The sequence below is a fragment of the Argopecten irradians genome, chromosome 3 (assembly GCF_041381155.1).
Source record: "Argopecten irradians isolate NY chromosome 3, Ai_NY, whole genome shotgun sequence".
Lineage (NCBI taxonomy): Eukaryota > Metazoa > Mollusca > Bivalvia > Pectinida > Pectinidae > Argopecten > Argopecten irradians.
Genome location: NC_091136.1, coordinates 33,203,881 through 33,222,155, shown reverse-complemented (window position 1 = coordinate 33,222,155; position 18,275 = coordinate 33,203,881). Strand labels below are relative to the sequence as shown.

At 36.3% G+C, this 18,275-nt stretch overlaps 1 protein-coding gene across 1 annotated transcript; it reads left to right on the top strand.

The window, feature by feature from the left end:
- Positions 1-5,538: 5,538 nt before the first annotated feature.
- LOC138318304 (uncharacterized) lies at positions 5,539-17,005 on the top strand. The gene is made up of 7 exons (XM_069260522.1): positions 5,539-5,679; positions 7,698-9,536; positions 9,864-9,941; positions 10,270-10,391; positions 10,710-10,836; positions 11,451-11,521; positions 11,689-17,005. Exons 2-7 carry the CDS (start codon positions 7,735-7,737, stop codon positions 12,027-12,029), a joined length of 2,541 nt encoding a protein of 846 aa, XP_069116623.1. The 5' UTR covers positions 5,539-5,679; positions 7,698-7,734; the 3' UTR covers positions 12,030-17,005.
- The last annotated feature ends 1,270 nt before the right edge of the window (positions 17,006-18,275 follow it).

Below are 18,275 nucleotides of genomic sequence, written 5' to 3'. Positions count from 1 at the left end.
TTTAAAAATGACCGATAAAAGAGTTAATCCCCTATAATTATTAGGATCATCTTTAGGTTTACCGCTTCCCTTATACAATGTTATTATTGTGCCCATTTTCCATTTTGCTGGTATGTAACGACACTTAACTACAGCATTAAATAAATTTGATAGATGAGTATACAACACCACATTCCCAAATTTCTTATGTTCATAAACAAGACTATCTTGACCTCCTGACTTATTGATCTGTAACTTATTACAAATGTTCCTCACCTCAGATATAGAAATGGGTTCATCTAAAAACGTGTCAGCTTCGCAAGGTTTACTTACAATTTCACTTACTTTACCTGAAATATTATCTTTTAAACTGTCATCAAAAGGACTACTGTAATCATTCTTAAATATATTTTGAAAATGTGATGCCCATTTATCTACAATGATCTTAGGGTCTCTAAATGTTTCCCCATTACATGTAAACTCTGTTTGACAATTCCGTCGTTTTTTTTATTGATTCCTAAAAAGATACCAAAACAATTTTTGATCTATTTCACTTGATTTATCAATCTCTGATAACTGAGACTGATAACTTTCCTCAGCGCTTTCCTGAATTCTTTCTTCATAAATTTGTACTCTTTAAAACTTTCTGAGTTCATATCCCTCGGTTTTCCCTCATTTATCCATATTTGCCTAGTACATTTCATATTCTGATGAAAAATCAGATAACTAGTAATTCCAGTATGGTTTTAAATAAGATTTATACATTCGAATTGGGATACTTTCTTCAGAAGATTTAAATATTGCATATACTATTTTATCACAATATTTCTCTATGCATTCGTAACTCGAGCAACACCCTGGTTCGATATCGTCAATTTCTATACTACTAATACAAGACAAATTCTTGTGTAAAACTGCTTTGTAAGTACTGTGGTCGACCTTCTTCCAATTGAACCGAGTATAATTGTTATTGCATGTACTACAGTCACGTGTGACATTAATTGGCAACTTTAATGAACTTAGTACTGGAACATGCTCCGACAGGTTCAAAACATTTTCATCTAAAATAACTGCTGTCTCTACTAAGTCTATCATACTCGATTCAACAATAATATGGTCAATAAGTGTTGAATTTCCAGTATGAGGGAAGACAGTACTATTTGGTCCTATACACTTAGCTTGTACATTCACTGATATTAGATTACATCTGTTTAAAAATTCTTGAAAAATTTTGGACATTTCATTTTCAACAAAATTAAACTTAGGACCCTGGATTTTAACATTCATATCTCCAATAAAAATAACCTTGCCTCTTTCAGAGTATACTGAATATAAACATTCTAGAAGCTCAACGTGTTCAATGAACAACTCAATACTTCTCGAAGAAGTTGGCATATAAGCAACAAAACAATAAAATACAAGATCATCAGATATAGTTATCTCAGCCCCTACTATCCGTGGACTATCCACCTCAATGGCTTAGACAACAAAAGAGGATTCTTTATACAAAAGAGCAACACCCCCTCTGATGTTACATCTGTACTTAAAAGGATCTAACTCAAAAACAGGTTTGGCAATAACTCCATACCCAACAGATTTGAAAGTATCCATAAAGGACATGTGAAAATCACGTAACCAATGTTCAGATATACCACATAAATTAATTTCATATTTCTGAAGACAATCTATAAGATATGGTGTTCCTGACATAATACCTTCAATGTTCCAACATAATGCATTAATGTGCTCACCCATATCTGTGTTCATTTAAGAAAACCTCACGCGGCTGCCATTCCCTCATTCCGATTCCTTCAGGCCAAAATGATTCGTCAAATTTAATGTTCGCGTCCTCAGCGACTACATTCAACTGGGCCGATGCTATGTTTTTCCATCGCTTCTCGAAGTATCTTAACAAGGTAACACGCACATTTGCCTCCTCAAGATAGCACCGCATTGCAGCTTCTGAGAATATTTGACGGTTTATCCCATGCACATAAAATCGCTTGATTTTCTTTCTATGGTGCTGCTGGAATCCAACGAATCTTTTTGCCATCGGATTACAGACAGACGATGGAAAATGAACCTTTATCGGTTGCTGGGTTGTTTCAGCATCATTAGAAGAGTCGGTGCCAATAGGACGCTTCTCCTTCGGGGGCTTCGATCTTACAGTGTCGCTCCAAACGGTGCGATGGGTATCGTTAGCAGGTTAAGACTCATCGATGTTACGATCTGTTCCAGGTTTTTGAGAATATGTGGCGTGTTCCTGGATCGGTACACTCTCGGTGATACTTCCAAGTTTTTCAACACTAAGCCCATAAACTCTATTGGAAGTCTTAACTGTTGGTTCAGTGATATTATCAGTGAATTTGTCACATGTAGGCGGAGTGTCTTGTCTTGTTGCATTGCGCTCATTCTTCTTCTGTATATCTTTCTTCGGTTTGTCTATCTGTTTCTTTAGCCCAACTACAGAAACCGAACACGACTTTATTGAATCCCTTGTCTCACTGAGATCGGATTCATAGCATTTTGTACAGTTAGTCATACGATCTGACATCAGTTTCATTGTCTTTTTCACTCTTTCCACGCCGTTAAGTTGGTCGTTATCAAATTTCTTTATTATGTTCTTGATATCTGTTGTAGCCTCTGCCATTTCTTTAACATTAACTTTCACTTTCGTCACATGTTTCTTTATATGTTCTATTTCTCTAATAGTCTTTTTCTGTTTGTCCTCAATATACTTAATTGTTGTAGAACCTTCCTTTCGAATCTTTTTATTATCAGTTTTCGCCGAATTTATTTCCGTTCGATCTTCATTTTGCTTAAGCTCTAATTCAGTGACATACTTTTGCAGCGTTTTCACAAACAGTTTTACAATCTGTTACGTCAGATTGTAGCTGCTTTAAGTCTTCTTTATACTTGAGAGCTCTAGTTTAAGCACTTTCCTTCTCTTTCAGAAGACCTTCAAGTTTCAATGACAGTGCTTCTATTTTCTGTTCGTATGTACTCTTAATAAGATGGATGTCACGCTTTAAGACAGCAAGTGATTCTTGTAGCACTCCGATCCCTACGGTTCCGTTGGTATCGCGATTTCTAATTGACGCGGACAAAGATTGATCTCGTCTCTGTTTTGTAGGTACTACTTCGGACAAGTCCTCAACGAATTCGCCGTCGCAAGCTCGAATTAACACAAAACAGTCTCGGGACAACTTTGCCTGTAACGATGGGGCATTTGGTGTCCTCGTCTCTTTGCGTTTCCTGAGGTACCCTTCCTTATACGGAAAATCATCGCGTGTTCTTGCCTTGGCAAATAACGCATCGCGTAACATTTCTATGTCCGTGATACTATCATGTGTTAACTGCCGAATTTCCTCCACAAGTATTATTTTTGGGTGATCCTTTACCTGCTCCAGGTGCTCCATATATGATTCCAGATCTGAAGAGTACGTGGATTGACCCTCCATCGATAACTGGTATTCATCGCAAGTATCCATTACTATTTGGTTACGCACAGAAACAGATTCAAGTATAAAACTCTCATTATGCTCAACGTGGCTATCATGAAAGTTTACTTGTCCATTTTGCCATGGGGATTGCATGTATTCTTGATCAACTGGTAAGAGATCCGTATATGACGGCGTCTGATCTATGCAATCAATGTTCTCGTTATTATCACTCATGATTCAGTTACATGTATAGACACTGACGTGGATGAATATCACACACGCGCACTAATAACGTACATTCTGATAACAAGCCCCTTGCGTTGTCTTTCATGATAAACGGAACACAAAATATTTATGTAAAGTTTATTTCAACACTTCCGTGTTCAGAACCATACACTCATACAATGCAATCGTCAGTTTGTTTACAAGTCAGTAGAGGACAAGTCACTCCTGAGAGGAATGAGTGACGAAGCACAGGCTCGTGTTACGTTGATACGGAAAAAACGACAGTTTTTATTTTATACCACGGAATATCAAAGTTATATGCAATGAGAAATTGTACAATACTATCTTTTTTAGATTATATCTTTCGATCGAGTCTACTGCGTATGCATCGTAAAATTGTACTAAGTTGCATATACATCAGCGACCTTCCGGATGTTGTGACTCAATAACCTACCTGTTCGCAGATGATACTAAGATTTTCAAAGAGATCACATGCCCAGCTGACACGAATTTGCAAAATGACCTGACTGCACTCCAAGAATGGTCGGACAAATGGCTCTTAAGGTTCCATCCAGATAAATGTGTTGTACCAACATTGGGTAATTATAAACCACCAGATGATCCTCACTATTACCATCTCACGAAAGATAACAACAATTACCAGCTCAAGACAGTGGAAAGTGCGACCGACCTCGGCATCACGGTAGACTCCAAACTAACTATTGATCAACACACTCAGGCCAAGGTCAACAAGGCAAACAGCATTACTGGCCTTATCAGAAGAACTTTCACTCATTTGGACGAGGAGAACTTTTTTATGTGATATAAGGCCTTAGTTAGACCCCATCTAGAATACGGAAACACAATCTGGCAACCTCATAAAATGGAACACATACCAGCAATCGAGAACGTCCAACGAAGAGCTACAAAATTAATCCCAACTATTAAGGATCTTCCGTATTCAGATAGACTGAAAAAAATTACGCCTTCCAACCCTAGCCCATAGAAGAACCAGGGGTGACATGACAGAGACTTACAAAATTTTCAACAAATATGATCAATTAGTCACCCTCAACCTGCAACGTAATCACAGTTCTATCAGGGGTCATAACTACAAATTATCTCTAGGTACCTAAGTAGATCTCAAAGAGACATTGGAAAATCTCCATGGAATAATCTACCACCCGTATCTAAACCTATATGTACAGTCTTGCTTTTTCGTACCTGTGTTGTATAAACTTTTGTTGTCAAAACTTATGAATTTCAAAGGGCTTTATAAAAAATGGCGGAAATATATCACTCCAAATATGGCAATTTGTTTGATTCATTTCTTTATTTTTTTCAGTAATTTGTGAGCTCGTAGGGCATGAATATAAGACTCTTTCATAAGTGTATATGAAGGATAGGGATATTCTACCCGACGGTCACAAAATGTAGTAAAACCCGAGGCTTGCCGAGGGTTTTGCAATATTTTGTGATCCCGAGGGTAGAATATCCCTATCCTTCATATACACTTATGAAAGAGTATTTTTCTTTCATACCTCGACGTTTATTGCAATTTTACAACTCTAATATCCCGCCACTTTGAAATGAAGTCAATTTCCACACATGAAAAATTACATGATATTTTTCAACAAATTCCGTTGCATGCATCTTTTAAAGTAAAACCAGTCAATTTTGTGAAAAAAATGTTAAAATTTTACCGAGGAAATAGAGATTTTGTTGACGCCATGACGTTACGAGGCTTTATTGCATGGGTAGCCATGCAATACAGCCTCAGGCGACATGAGTATATTGCCCTAGACCAGCCAGTATTACACGTGTAGGTATGAAAGTTTCCCGCCACGTTGTCATTTCGCACCGGAAGTACTTGTTCGTGTTATTATGTCACGTGACTCATCAGAGCTGTCAGAAAGTGCCTAGACGAGAGTAGGTATTCTACTCTTGTCCCATCATCTTTACGTGCGTAAAGCAGCAACACCAACATAATCTGTATTCTGGAGGACATCTTCACATGTACCTAGCATATATGGTAAATATCTGTGTGTTAGGACTGAAATATATAGGTCGCATCATCGCGAACGGGGTCCGAAGGGAGGCTGCTGTTTGTTTCGGTGATGGATGTCCGTGACGATGAAAATGGCATGTTACTGTCCTATCAAATATCAAATAAATGTATCATGTTGTATTGAGTATTTTGTATCTTTTAAACGTAGCCACGATCTTTATGGAAATAGCGATCCATAAACATTATGGAAATCTTTGTCAACAAAAACATGCATCGTTGCATGACCTACACACTAGGCTAGTGATTAAGTTAGCCTATTCAAGTGTAGATCTACTGCACATCAAAGGGATATTTATATTAATAAACTTTTATTCAATCACAGGCGTTGTAACTGTGTGTCTGATTCAACATTCCATAGCCCGATCCATGTCCACAGTCCAGAGCACCCCTCTAGCTCTTTTTTATAGCAATCAAGAAAATATATTTTCTGTGAAGTAGTTCATCATTGAATCTCTCTGAATTAGTCTCCAGTAATTCAAAGAAAGATTTTGAAAATAGAATGATCCAGCCATATTAGTGTGAAACATATGCATGCTATTTAAGTCACAAGTTGGATGGCTTTTGTGTATGTACTCCAGTAACTAATTTTAGACCAGCTATTCACGGGCAGCTTCAAATACATGTACTAACTAGGGAATTAAGGTGCTTTGTCCATAGTTAAAATGTCAATTTAATAACTTTTAAATGTGATTAGAAAAGGAAATAGCTGAATTTAATAACTTTTAAATGTGATTAGAAAAGGAAATAGCTGATTTTTACTAACTTAAGTTACGTGTGAACAACTTCGAAGTTGAATATATAGACTTTAAAGTTCAGATATATATAGTTCTGTAACAGGAGAGGAGAAAATGTAGCGGCCAGACTGGGATTCGAACCCAGGACCCTCAGAACACTAGCCGAGTGCTCTACCGACTGAGCTACCTGGTCACCAATGATCGACCCAGTCCAATCCCGCTACACTCCTCCCTCCTTTCTTGAAGTCTTCGCCCTCGAAGACACACGAGACCCTTCCAAACACCACCACTGTGGGTTATTTAGTTGGGCGCCAATTTTGTAACAGGAGAGGAGAAAATGTAGCGGCCAGACCGGGATTCGAACCCAGGACCCACAGAACACTAGCCGAGTGCTCTACCGACTGAGCTTCCTGGTCACCGATGATCGACCCAGTCAAATCCCGCTACAGTTCATACCATATCTACTTGATCCTTCAGGTGTTACCATATCTATATATATATCACTGTCATGATGTTCACCCCTAGACTATGTTATATTGAAACTGAAGGCATTTCAGGAGGAAAAAAACTGACCAATTATAGGCCAGTATAGAGACTTTCTTTGAAGATTAAAGAAAGCGACGCCAAACTTCAAAGTCATACCATGTTTTCAAATCTTTTTTTGAACTGTATTGACCATAATTAGAGCCCTTTCCTCCTAAAAGCGCCCCTCCCATTTTGAAGTTGTATAATCACCCCCATCCTATGGATTTAACGATGTTTTACAACATATGATGTCTCTGACATCAATATTGTATCCCATATTATGAACTTGTAAGTCTTTTACATGTGAATCTCGACGTGATAATGCATCTCAAAGGATAAAATGCATGTTTACTGTAACAGATTAATGTACCAGACAGATTTAAGATATGACTGAATTTCAACTTACAGTTTTGTTCATTAATAAGTCCCCCTTTGTTACAATTATTTAAATGCCCTGGGCACTAATTATGGTGAATATGGTACATAGATTTAAAGGACCAAACTGTCTGTCTTATCTGTTGTCGAATGCAGAGCCCTTAGTTTCACTATGGCATAGGGGTGGATATGTAATGTGTGTTACGCCTGGGATATTGAGGATTACCATATATATATAGTTATAGAATCATTTGAATATTGTATATACACCACAAAACCATAGTGTTGTCACTTGTGTTATTTTATTATTAATTGATTTAGATAACATTGACAACTTTTTCTTTTCAGTTGCTTACTTTTAAAGCTTGGCGAGGCTTTATGCTTTATGCCAGAGGGTAAGCCGTCTGCTGACTATCTCCGACATGGATCAGGTCCTTCTTCTGCCATACCATTCTCTTTCCGTCCTGGCCACAACTTTGAAGTAACATCCCCTTGGAGTGGTAATGGCTCTCCCTCCAGGGGCTCTAGTTCTGAACCGAACTGCCAGGAATGGAGACAAGCCACACACCAAAACAACGCTCGTATACCTGACCATTATTTAGAATCAGCACCACCATTATTTTCAGCTTTAGATTCAGCTAATTTTTACACAAATCTTTCATTTGATAATCTTGATTTAGACGAGTCTACAACAATAACAAGTCCATTTTCCATACCGATCCGGCAGTGTGATTCCAGTCCAAACTATGGACTTTCTCCATCTTCTCTCCTCTACAAGTACTCCAATGTTGCTGGCATGCCAGAAATGGACACTAGAACAGTTCTGTCTTCTGTTCATGATGAAGCCAACACAATAAACTCCACCACCACCGCAGCCACTCATACATGTAAGAAACCAAGTTGTGTAGCCATGTCTGAACATTCGACCATCAGAAGCCCCGGCCAGGGAGCAGAGTGTAGCCTAACCTCAGGCTTTCCTATTCATGGTCATTTAGCACAGATTACAACCACAAATGACAGCCAACCATACAAACCAACATTCACCAAGCCACCTGGGTTTGAAAGTTCACACCTTCCGACCGCAGCTGACGCAATTTTTCACATGCATGCTTGTGATGATGACCAGTCATTTGCTGACTCTGTTGATAATCTTTACCTTTTTCCTCCACAAAATTCACGCATTCAAGATATGGACACATTAGACACTACATACCCACAGAGTGCACTTCGCAAAGTTGCTGAAACTTTTCAGCATGAGAAAAACGATCTTTTCCTTCCCATGCAAAAGAAGCAAGATGAATCTTCCTTTCCCACAAGTATAAGACACGACAGCACTTTCCATCAGCCATTTTGCTCCAGTGTTGATGACATTGGCTCAAATTACTTTGATAGCTTCTATGACAACCCACAAATATTTCCTTCAAGTTCTTCTGACTCTGCAATCCCCTTTGGACAGCAAGCTTTGAAAAAGAGTTATTGTTCTGAAACCGACTCTGCTTTATTGGATGTTTTCTTTCAAGAGGATTCTGATTTAATGTATGATGATAGCAGCCAAGGATTTCCTATGAAAAGTGCCATGGATACCTCTGGGTATGAAGATGTCAATAAACAGGATGCCTTTCATGGAAACAAGAAGTTTGTTGGATCTGCATTAAATCAGCAAGTTTCCCGCCCAACCAAGCTTCAGACAGCAGAGTCCACCAAAGTGGTGGCAGAAGTGTTAGCTGGACTTCTTGACGATGTCGACGTTCCTTATTACATGAATGAAATTGAGTCTGGAGTAACAAGCACTCCAGATGGGAAGGAGATCTCTTTTCTATGTGAGCCATCTAGTTTGTCAATGACAAACTCGTGGATTCCATCAGAGGAAAGTAATGGTCTAGGGACAGATAGAAATCAAGGTGTACTGGAACAGGGATTTGAGAATATAAACCAACAAGTAGAGAGTAGTGAAATGGCATTCAGTCCAAGTTGTCCAAATTCTATTGTATCTTCTATTTCTTCATCATTTCCTTGTCAAAGTGCATCTTATGTGAGTACAGACAAGGCCATGAGACATGCTGTACCCCCACCTCCTCCTCCACCTGATGTACCACCAATGTCCGTGATAAACACGACCTCTAGTCCTCAGGCTACGGTAGCTGATGCCGAGCAGGATAATCTACGAAAGAAGCTGGCTAAGATCATGTATGTGTCTCAACTTGTGTTTCTATTTGTTATTGCTTAATTTTTAATTCTACTATATATAGAACATATTTTACTAGTAAAAATATTTTGGTTGAAGAAAGTTACATTTTATTAAATGAGAGTTCAAAAAACTTTCATGACCCAAACTATCTATTTTCTGTTAATGCCATAATTCTTTTATTTTAAGTAAAGTAAGTCTTGAATATTATTTAAAAGTGCAGTAGAGATAGCATTTTAAAATAATCAATTCCATTGAGTTAAGATACCTATCACTATATCAATTGGTAACCCAAACGCCTGCTGAATATGTACATGATTTGATTACAGAGAGGATGGGTCAAATGAGATCAGTCTTGTATCACTACGTCATAGCCAGGTTGTTCCTCTCCTACAAGATGGACCTTGGTAAGTGGCACAAGAACTGTAATATCTCCTTGTTAACGACTCAAATTTCTGTTAAATCAAGGAAGAGTTGAAATTTTGTATGATATTGAAACCATTCTTCACCAAAATTCAGGAAAACTTTAAACTTTGCATAAATATATATATATTGAAACCTAGTTTGACCAAAGTTACTAAAAAGAAAAAGTGTACACGTATATACACACACGTACTAGAAATCACTTATGTCAGTAAGCCTTTAAACACCCTCATCCATACGAATTTGAATAGTGAAATCTAGAGAAAGATTTATTGCTCTACCTTACACATTACTGATTTCATTTTGATGTAGCTGTGGACTTGTGGCTCTAGCAATGGCGAAAGATTTGATGGAGAAAGCTGATGTTACCTTTGAGGATGTGCTGGCAGTTAGTAAAGCTAGAGGCTATACAAACAAAGGCGAGATGTTCTCGGGTAAGATTCAGAAGGAACCAAACTAAACCCAAACATAAGTGCTTGTTGATCAATACAATATGGCAATTTATAAACCACACCAGTCAAACCACAAAACAAAAAATAAAAAAAGATGAGGAAGAAATACTTTCACTCAAGTACTCATTATTAATATGTGATAAATCCTTACACACTCTCATATATTAAATGTACCAGCTTTAAACCAACCAAAGCAATCTTCACCAGCGTGCAGGATGTATAAAAGGAGACTTCAAGACTTGTTGTTTTTATGCTATTAATACCATTATTGTTAGATTTATCAAAAAAGTTGTATTTCAGCATTTGACATGGGCGCGTTGGCTAGGGAAGTATATGGATGTGAATGTGAAGTACTGGACATGGACACAACAGGATCCAGAGAACTACTGCTGCGTCACCTGGTGGGGGGCAACATCTGCCTTGTTCCGTATCCTTAAGTATTCCTATTCTAAGATGTGTAGTCATAGCATTATAGGCTAAGAAACCATACAATATGTTCTATTCAAACAGGTCTACATGTAAACCTTAGTTTTGAGTATCAAACTATAAATTAGACTTGTGATCCACAATGGGAATATGTAAATGAGGGGTTTGGACAGGAATAAAAATGACCAGTGAGGAGATTAGACATCAAACATTCTACTACCCTAAATTGGGATATTTTAGCGTCAGGACATTTTGGTGTTTTTGTATCAATAATAGGCTGGTTTAATTTTGGTGTGTTTAACTTTGACTTTTCTTTATGGCAATATGCTGTGTAACTGAAAGAAAAAAGTCCTGAAGATTTACTTTGTCAATATGCATGGATTTATTGATAGATTAATAAATGATTCTGGCTGTTGTAAACTTAAATAATAGTAGGAAATCAATCGGAAACTTGGGTGTTTTGTCCATTAATGTGGTGTTATACTAGTAGGTATATAAGGTACAAAGTTAAAGGTCAATTATTTCCAGTTGAACTGGTGAACAAATGTGGAACTTATCCTTTGATACTTATATTTTCCCTCCATTTTGATATTGCCATATTCTTAACTTGCGTAGTTACGATGCTGATGCAAACCACGAACCTTGCATGAAGAAGGGACATAAAGCGCATTGGACAATTCTCACAGGTATGTTATCTTCAGTGATTAGTTTAACGTACCTAGATCTTTATACTTATATACTCTCATGTTCCATTCCATACTTACATATAATGCATTATAAAGCTTACATATAGTATCAATAGGAAATAAATGAGAATCATTACAATAATCTTTATTTCATTTGTAAATTTCAGGAATCTTGTTTGTTCTACGTTCATCTGCGGCTGCACAGCTGCCGAACGACTTTGAGATAGATGACAGTATACCACAACTGTTCCATGTCCATAGTAGAACTTCATCAGAAACACTCCAGCACATATTACGCATGGCTGACCGTGACAACATCCTTGTGTATGGACGACAGGGCAAAAGTCGTCACACAGGTCTGTGGTCAATAGGGAAACTGCTGTCCAGTAATGCTAACCTACTGGAGGTCTCCTCCCAGAAGGTCGGCGAGAATGTGGAAGACTTTGTGCTTCCAGAAAATGGCATTGTTGAAACTCTTTGCAATAAGATTGTTATTTTGTATAAGTAGTGTTTTGCGTTATTTTGTATTTAGTGTGCTATGTTGGGGAGTGAAGCACAGAAGGCTTAGTTAAGAAATATATTTTACCCAACGGGTATTTTAGGCCCAGCATGGCTGCTGAACAGCACCTGTTTGAGATCAGTGAAGGTTAAGGCTGCATGATGAACAGAAACTTTGCTCTGTATATATATAGCTCAAGAATACTCAATGGAAAAATGTTTAATTAAGACAGTTTTCCAAAAGTTTCACTTGAGTCTGATTTTGTTGTTGTTTTTTTTCGGCTATCGTTTCCACATCATGTTAGTTCAAAACATCAGGTGTTTGTAAAAAAGCCATGTTACAGCTAGCATACTTTCATATCCATACAAGCCTTGTTGTGAAAATTAATCGTAACAAATTTTGAAAGTATTATTTTTAAAACACATGTTTATATAATGCAAGAATATATATCATTTGGTTATAAACTTTTATAAAACATTTTCTTAAGAACTGTTCTTTTTGTTGTTTCATGCTAACAGATTATAGAAGTAATTAACTTGATTCTAAATCTTTTAAATATTTAGAATCAAATAAGTATGGAAATTAGAAATTGTTACAGTAAAGATATAATTATAACATAAAGAGCCAAGTTGTTGACTTCCATGAATATTTTTTAATTGGCAAGGACTTGCTCTGCTTTCTGAACTATTTCTGTGTTTTTGATCATTGAATCTTTCTTTCGTGAAATTATTAAATGTTCATGTGTGTATTTGAGTGATTTTACATTATTTTTAACTTTTTGACTTCCATTTCATATGCATTTTGTATAGTACATATGTAATTTTAATCATTTAACATTAACCATAGCAATAAGTATTACATCTTGATGAAACATGTTCAGTGTAAGATTGTTGTTGCAGACAGTATACAGTTTAAAATTTATTTTTATCTGTAAAAGATTGTGCAGTATAACAACCTATGTCTTGAATAAAAAGTACAAGTATAATTATTGTAAACAAGATTATTAATCTATTTCATGTTCTAAACAGACTTACTAAGTAACAAAGGATTTACTTTTTACGTATAATTCTTGATATTATTCACGAATTGATACAGTATTTGATTGCTACTGCAATAAGTATTCATTATAATTCCCATGTGCTATTGGCAACGTACATCAACTGGAATCTGGTTTTGTGATCAGTTTTACCGAGTAATCAGAATATTGGGTATAAAAAAGGTTATGCAAGTTTTGAATCCAAAGTTGAATTTATTTATTACTGATATTACATTAAATAGATTTCATGAATTTTATGCACTTTATTATGTTGAAGATGTGAATCTTATCTTAAGGATGCAATACATCCTTCTTGATGATATACACTATAGATTGTTGTTAGATGTTATTGTTGTTGAAGATGCTACAATTTCTGTAGCAGAAGTTGTCAGTTGGTTATAGATTGTTCCTGGTATACTCCGGAGAATAAATTAGATTGGTCACATGATTCAGATAAGCAAACAAATTTAGAATGCTGCTGATGAATAGTCCCGGAGTATTGAAATTGACCTATTGTTTTTTTCTAAGTGAAGTCATTGGTGGTTTTATATCAGGGTTAGAATAAATCCATGCTGATACTGAAAATGGTTGATAGCTATTGGTAATGATTATAGTCTATATTTTTTTCCAGATTTTTATAACGTTACCTACAGAATTTATATGTTGTAGATGTAGTCCATTATTAAGTTTATTCTTGAACGTCTTTTAGGTATGCATACCATAGCCTAAATTACATATATCACATTTGTTTCCGATGTAAAGGACGTTCATAAGTTTGTATACATTACTTATATTTACCTGTTGTAACTACAATGTGTAGTGTGGTTGTTGTCGGGAGACAGTATATAGTCTTACACATACATATATTGTGTGTATTTGGGTAATATTGTAATGGTTTTTGAATTAACACTGTTGTATATTGTACATTTTGTTATTTCATGTTTTAGTTTGAAAACAGCCCCTTGACTTTTGCCTGTTTTTCTGTTAGTGCTGTGTTTAGTGGTTCCTTAAGGAGAAAAAAAAGTTAAAAATCATTATCAATGATATTGTTTCTGCTTCATATTGTCTATATTGTCACTGCTGTTATGTCTACATTATATATTTGTCAGGGACAGGTCCTTTGGGCCTCTTACTTGTACATGGGATTGGTTGATAGTGTAGTGCTTTATTGTTGAACTCAGTTGAGTTTTTGTAATTTTGTACTTTATTAGGTCAGTTGTTCTTGAGTTCTTTATCCATTTTCAGGAAATGAAATTATTGAAGTTATTTTCTTCATCTAACTGACATATATTTCCATAAATATCAATTTTTGTAAAGATCATGATATTAAGGTGCTTACAGGCATCAATTTTTATAGAGGAAGTAGCAAATATGCAGCAGTAAATTCTGAGCCAGAGTAGTGCATTGATTAAGACACACATCCCCTATATCTACTGGTATATTATAAAATGTTTCTTCCATCTATTGTATTTAATTGCCAATGTAATTTTAGACAATTCTATTGTTGATATGTTTCAGAAAAGTTCCAGGAAAGTAAATATAATGAAAAATATCTTTTTATTTCAATGTTAAGATGTGCTGCATATAATACTATTAGAATACATTTTAAAACTATTTATAATAAGAAAATTGCTACCTGGTCATGCGTTTTATTCAAGTGTAACAATGGATTTGTAGTTTTTTTGTTGATATGTTGTAGTGTTTTTCACTGCAATAGCTACTGTTTTACACCTGTCTATGTGTAAAAAGATGAAGAACTGTCATACCTGGTCTGGTGGGAGAGTGACCAAGGGTGTAAGGGGATAAAGAAATATAATTCAAAATGACCTATAGGTGGAGGTTGGTGTATGGTGGTAGTGATGGGGAGGGGGGGGGGGGTGGATAAGCTAGGAAATAATTGGATATGGGAAGTGAGAAAGTCTCAAAAATGTTCAAAATTAAAGAGTATTAAATCAATAACGTTGGTCATTAGGGCAACCCTAATAGTGGTTATCAGAAAGGCGACAACAAAGGAATAGGGGCAAGGAGAAGGGGAAATTTTTATGAGGTTAAATTATGGTATTTGATTAGGGGTTAAGGGTTTTCTGTACAGTAGTTTAAAGAGGTTGGTTGAGCGATCAAGGTAGGGTAATTAAAGTTGTTAGAATCAATGGGGAGGGGGGTGTGTTTTCATAGGGGAAGAGTAGTACAGACGACGCATGGGAGGAAAAGGTTTGATTTAATTAGGTATTGCAGAATGAATTTGGGGAATGGGGGAGAGGGGCAGGGTTGTACAGGACGAGGCAATATATTTGGTAATGAGGATAAGGTTGTATGAAGTATGGTGAGAGGGAGCAGTGTACATGTATAAGCGTACTGCAATTGGGGACACTGGATGCACACAGTGGGGTAATTCAATTCTTTATTTCTTTAAACTGTGAGGTTTATCAGAACAGAAGAAGAGGGGTTGTATAAAATATAATTGACTGTTGTATTTGGGGACGGTGGGTGGGGAAGGAACATTAAGGGTTGTATGGTATGTTAAGTAAGGGGAATGCTGTGCTGAATGAAGAGGTACTATGCATGAGTATGTGGGACAGACTTATGTCGTTAGAAATCTGTCCAGAGGGAGAAGAATGAAAGAGTTGAAAGGAGTGCTTGGATGGGAGGGGTTACTGTTCCAGGTAACATATAATATATATTAGGCAAAAAAAATACTTAAAAAAGCCTAATAATTTAGGCAGGTTTAGCGGACTAGGGTGGGGGAGGAGGGCTAATGAAACAGGAAAGAAAGGGGTTGTAAAAAAAAAAAGGTATGGAGTATGTATTAATTGAGAGCAAAGGTAGGGTTGTAAGAGGCAGCAGGGATAATATATGTACATTGTCATGCATTTAGTGTGCACTATGCAACTATTCTTCAAAAACAAGTATTTTGGGATATTGAACAGTCAACCCTTTTAGAAGATACTACAGCGTAGGCTATAAGTAAAACAAAGAAAGAATTTTGTTTTGTTATATTTAGGTGCAATTATTTTCTTTCATGTATCAACATGAGTAACAAATAAATTGTGTTCATGATTACATGTAAATTCAGATCCAAGTTCTTCCTAAATTTACTTTTCCAGAATTTTGCTTTTTGAGGTGATGACATATATATATAGAATAAGAATAAAGAGAAATGGGGCGAGGAGAGAGTGTAATCACGCTCTATAATATTTGTTTTAGTGTACTTATTATAATAATAATGGTAGTATTACCCCGGGATTACTCATTCTTTTCAGTCAACATGGAATTTGTACGGATACTTACAATGAATTATGATAATACTTGGTCTGAAAATTTGATTATGTCAAGTGATGTTTTACTAAGAAATTTGAGCTCTTTTTTTTTCCAAAAAGAATTTGGTAACAACAGATAATAGTGCATTTTCATATCAAGGTTTATTACTAATCATAATGCAAAATAAACATTTTTCAATATTAAATATGTATACAAATTTTAAGTCTAGTATACAGCATAAGGTAGTTATCTATCCGTAAAAGTTTGTAATTTGATGATCTGTATTGGCTGTATAAGTCTTGTAATCCTTTAGACATTATAATTTATCCTAAAAAGTAATTAGTGGATGGTGCAGATCTTTTAGAAAATCACCAGGTATGTGTTCCTAGTTTATATTTTATTACATTTTTTATTAAAGTTTTGCCTTTTTTCTTTTGCTAATAGCTGAATTGTTTTAAAACGAGGTGATGTACATAACATCTTACATGCCTCCTTGAATTAAAGTACATTAAGACATTTTTTCATTATTCATTTAGTTTTCAGAAAGAATAACTCCAAACTTCAAAACCTTCCATGTTTGAATATTACTAAAATTTGCTTGAAAAAATCTGATAAAAAGAAACCTATATATTGTCAATTTAGTTTTTTATGGAATGTTCTATGCAATAAAAATATTTTTGGAATTTGAAAACGATATTTCGTTATTTGTATTGATGGAATACAATCAATGAGCAAAGTCACCTGGTTTAGACAATCAATTACCATGGAGTTAAGGTTGGGGGGAAATACTTGTAAATACAGCAACACAACAAAAAGTGGGCAAAGAAGCATTAAGATTATTGTTCAAGCAATACATGTCCGCTGCTGGTCTTTATGATCACAAGCTATAACAATAACGTGAAGTTGATTTACTTAGAAACTCCTACTAGCCCTAGATTCTACAAGCTGTACCGTGAAAATCAAAAAGAGGAAGATATTTAATTACAATGGTTACCTTGACCTAACATTAGACAAACAATTAATTCTGACTGATTTTCTATAAAACTCTATTTTCAGTAACAGTGACCCAAATTCAATCCCAGTCTGTATTTTTAGCCCACCATCATCAGATGGTGGGCTATTCAAATCGCTTTTTGTCCGTGGTCCGTCGTCCGTCCTTCCGTCCGTCCGTCCGTCCGTCCGTCCTTCCGTCCGTTAACAATTCTTGTTACAGCTATTTCTCAGAAAGTACTCAAGGGATCTTTCTCAAATTTCATATGTAGGTTCCCCTAGGGCCCTAGTTGTGCATATTGTATTTTGGGACCAATCAGTCAACAAAACGGCCGCCAGAAGGCCATCTTGGATTTTGATAGTTAAAGTTTGTTACCGCTATTTCTCAGAAAGTACTGAAGGGATCTCTCTCAAATTTCACATGTAGGTTCCCCTAGGGGTGTAGTTGTGCATATTGCATTTTGGGACCAATCGGTCAACAAGATGGCCGACAGGCGGCCATCTTGGATTTTGATAGTTAAAGTTTGTTACCGCTATTTCGCAGAAAGTACTGAAGGGATCTCTCTCAAATTTCACATGTAGGTTCCCCTAGGGGTGTAGTTGTGCATATTGCATTTTGGGACCAATCGGTCAACAAGATGGCCGACAGGCCGCCATCTTGGATTTTGATTGATAAAGTTTGTTACCGCTATTTCTCAGAAAGTACTGAAGGGATCTCTCTCAAATTTCACATGTAGGTTCCCGTAGGGATGTAGTTGTGCATATTGCATTTTGGGGACCAATCGGTCAACAAGATGGCCGACAGGCTGCCATCTTGGATTTTGATTGATAAAGTTTGTTACCGCTATTTCTCAGAAAGTATCGAAGGGATTGTTCTCAAATTTCACATGTAGGTTCCCCTATTGCCCTAGTTGTGCACTATGCATTTTTAGACCGATCGATGAACAAGATGGCCGACAGGACGCCATCTT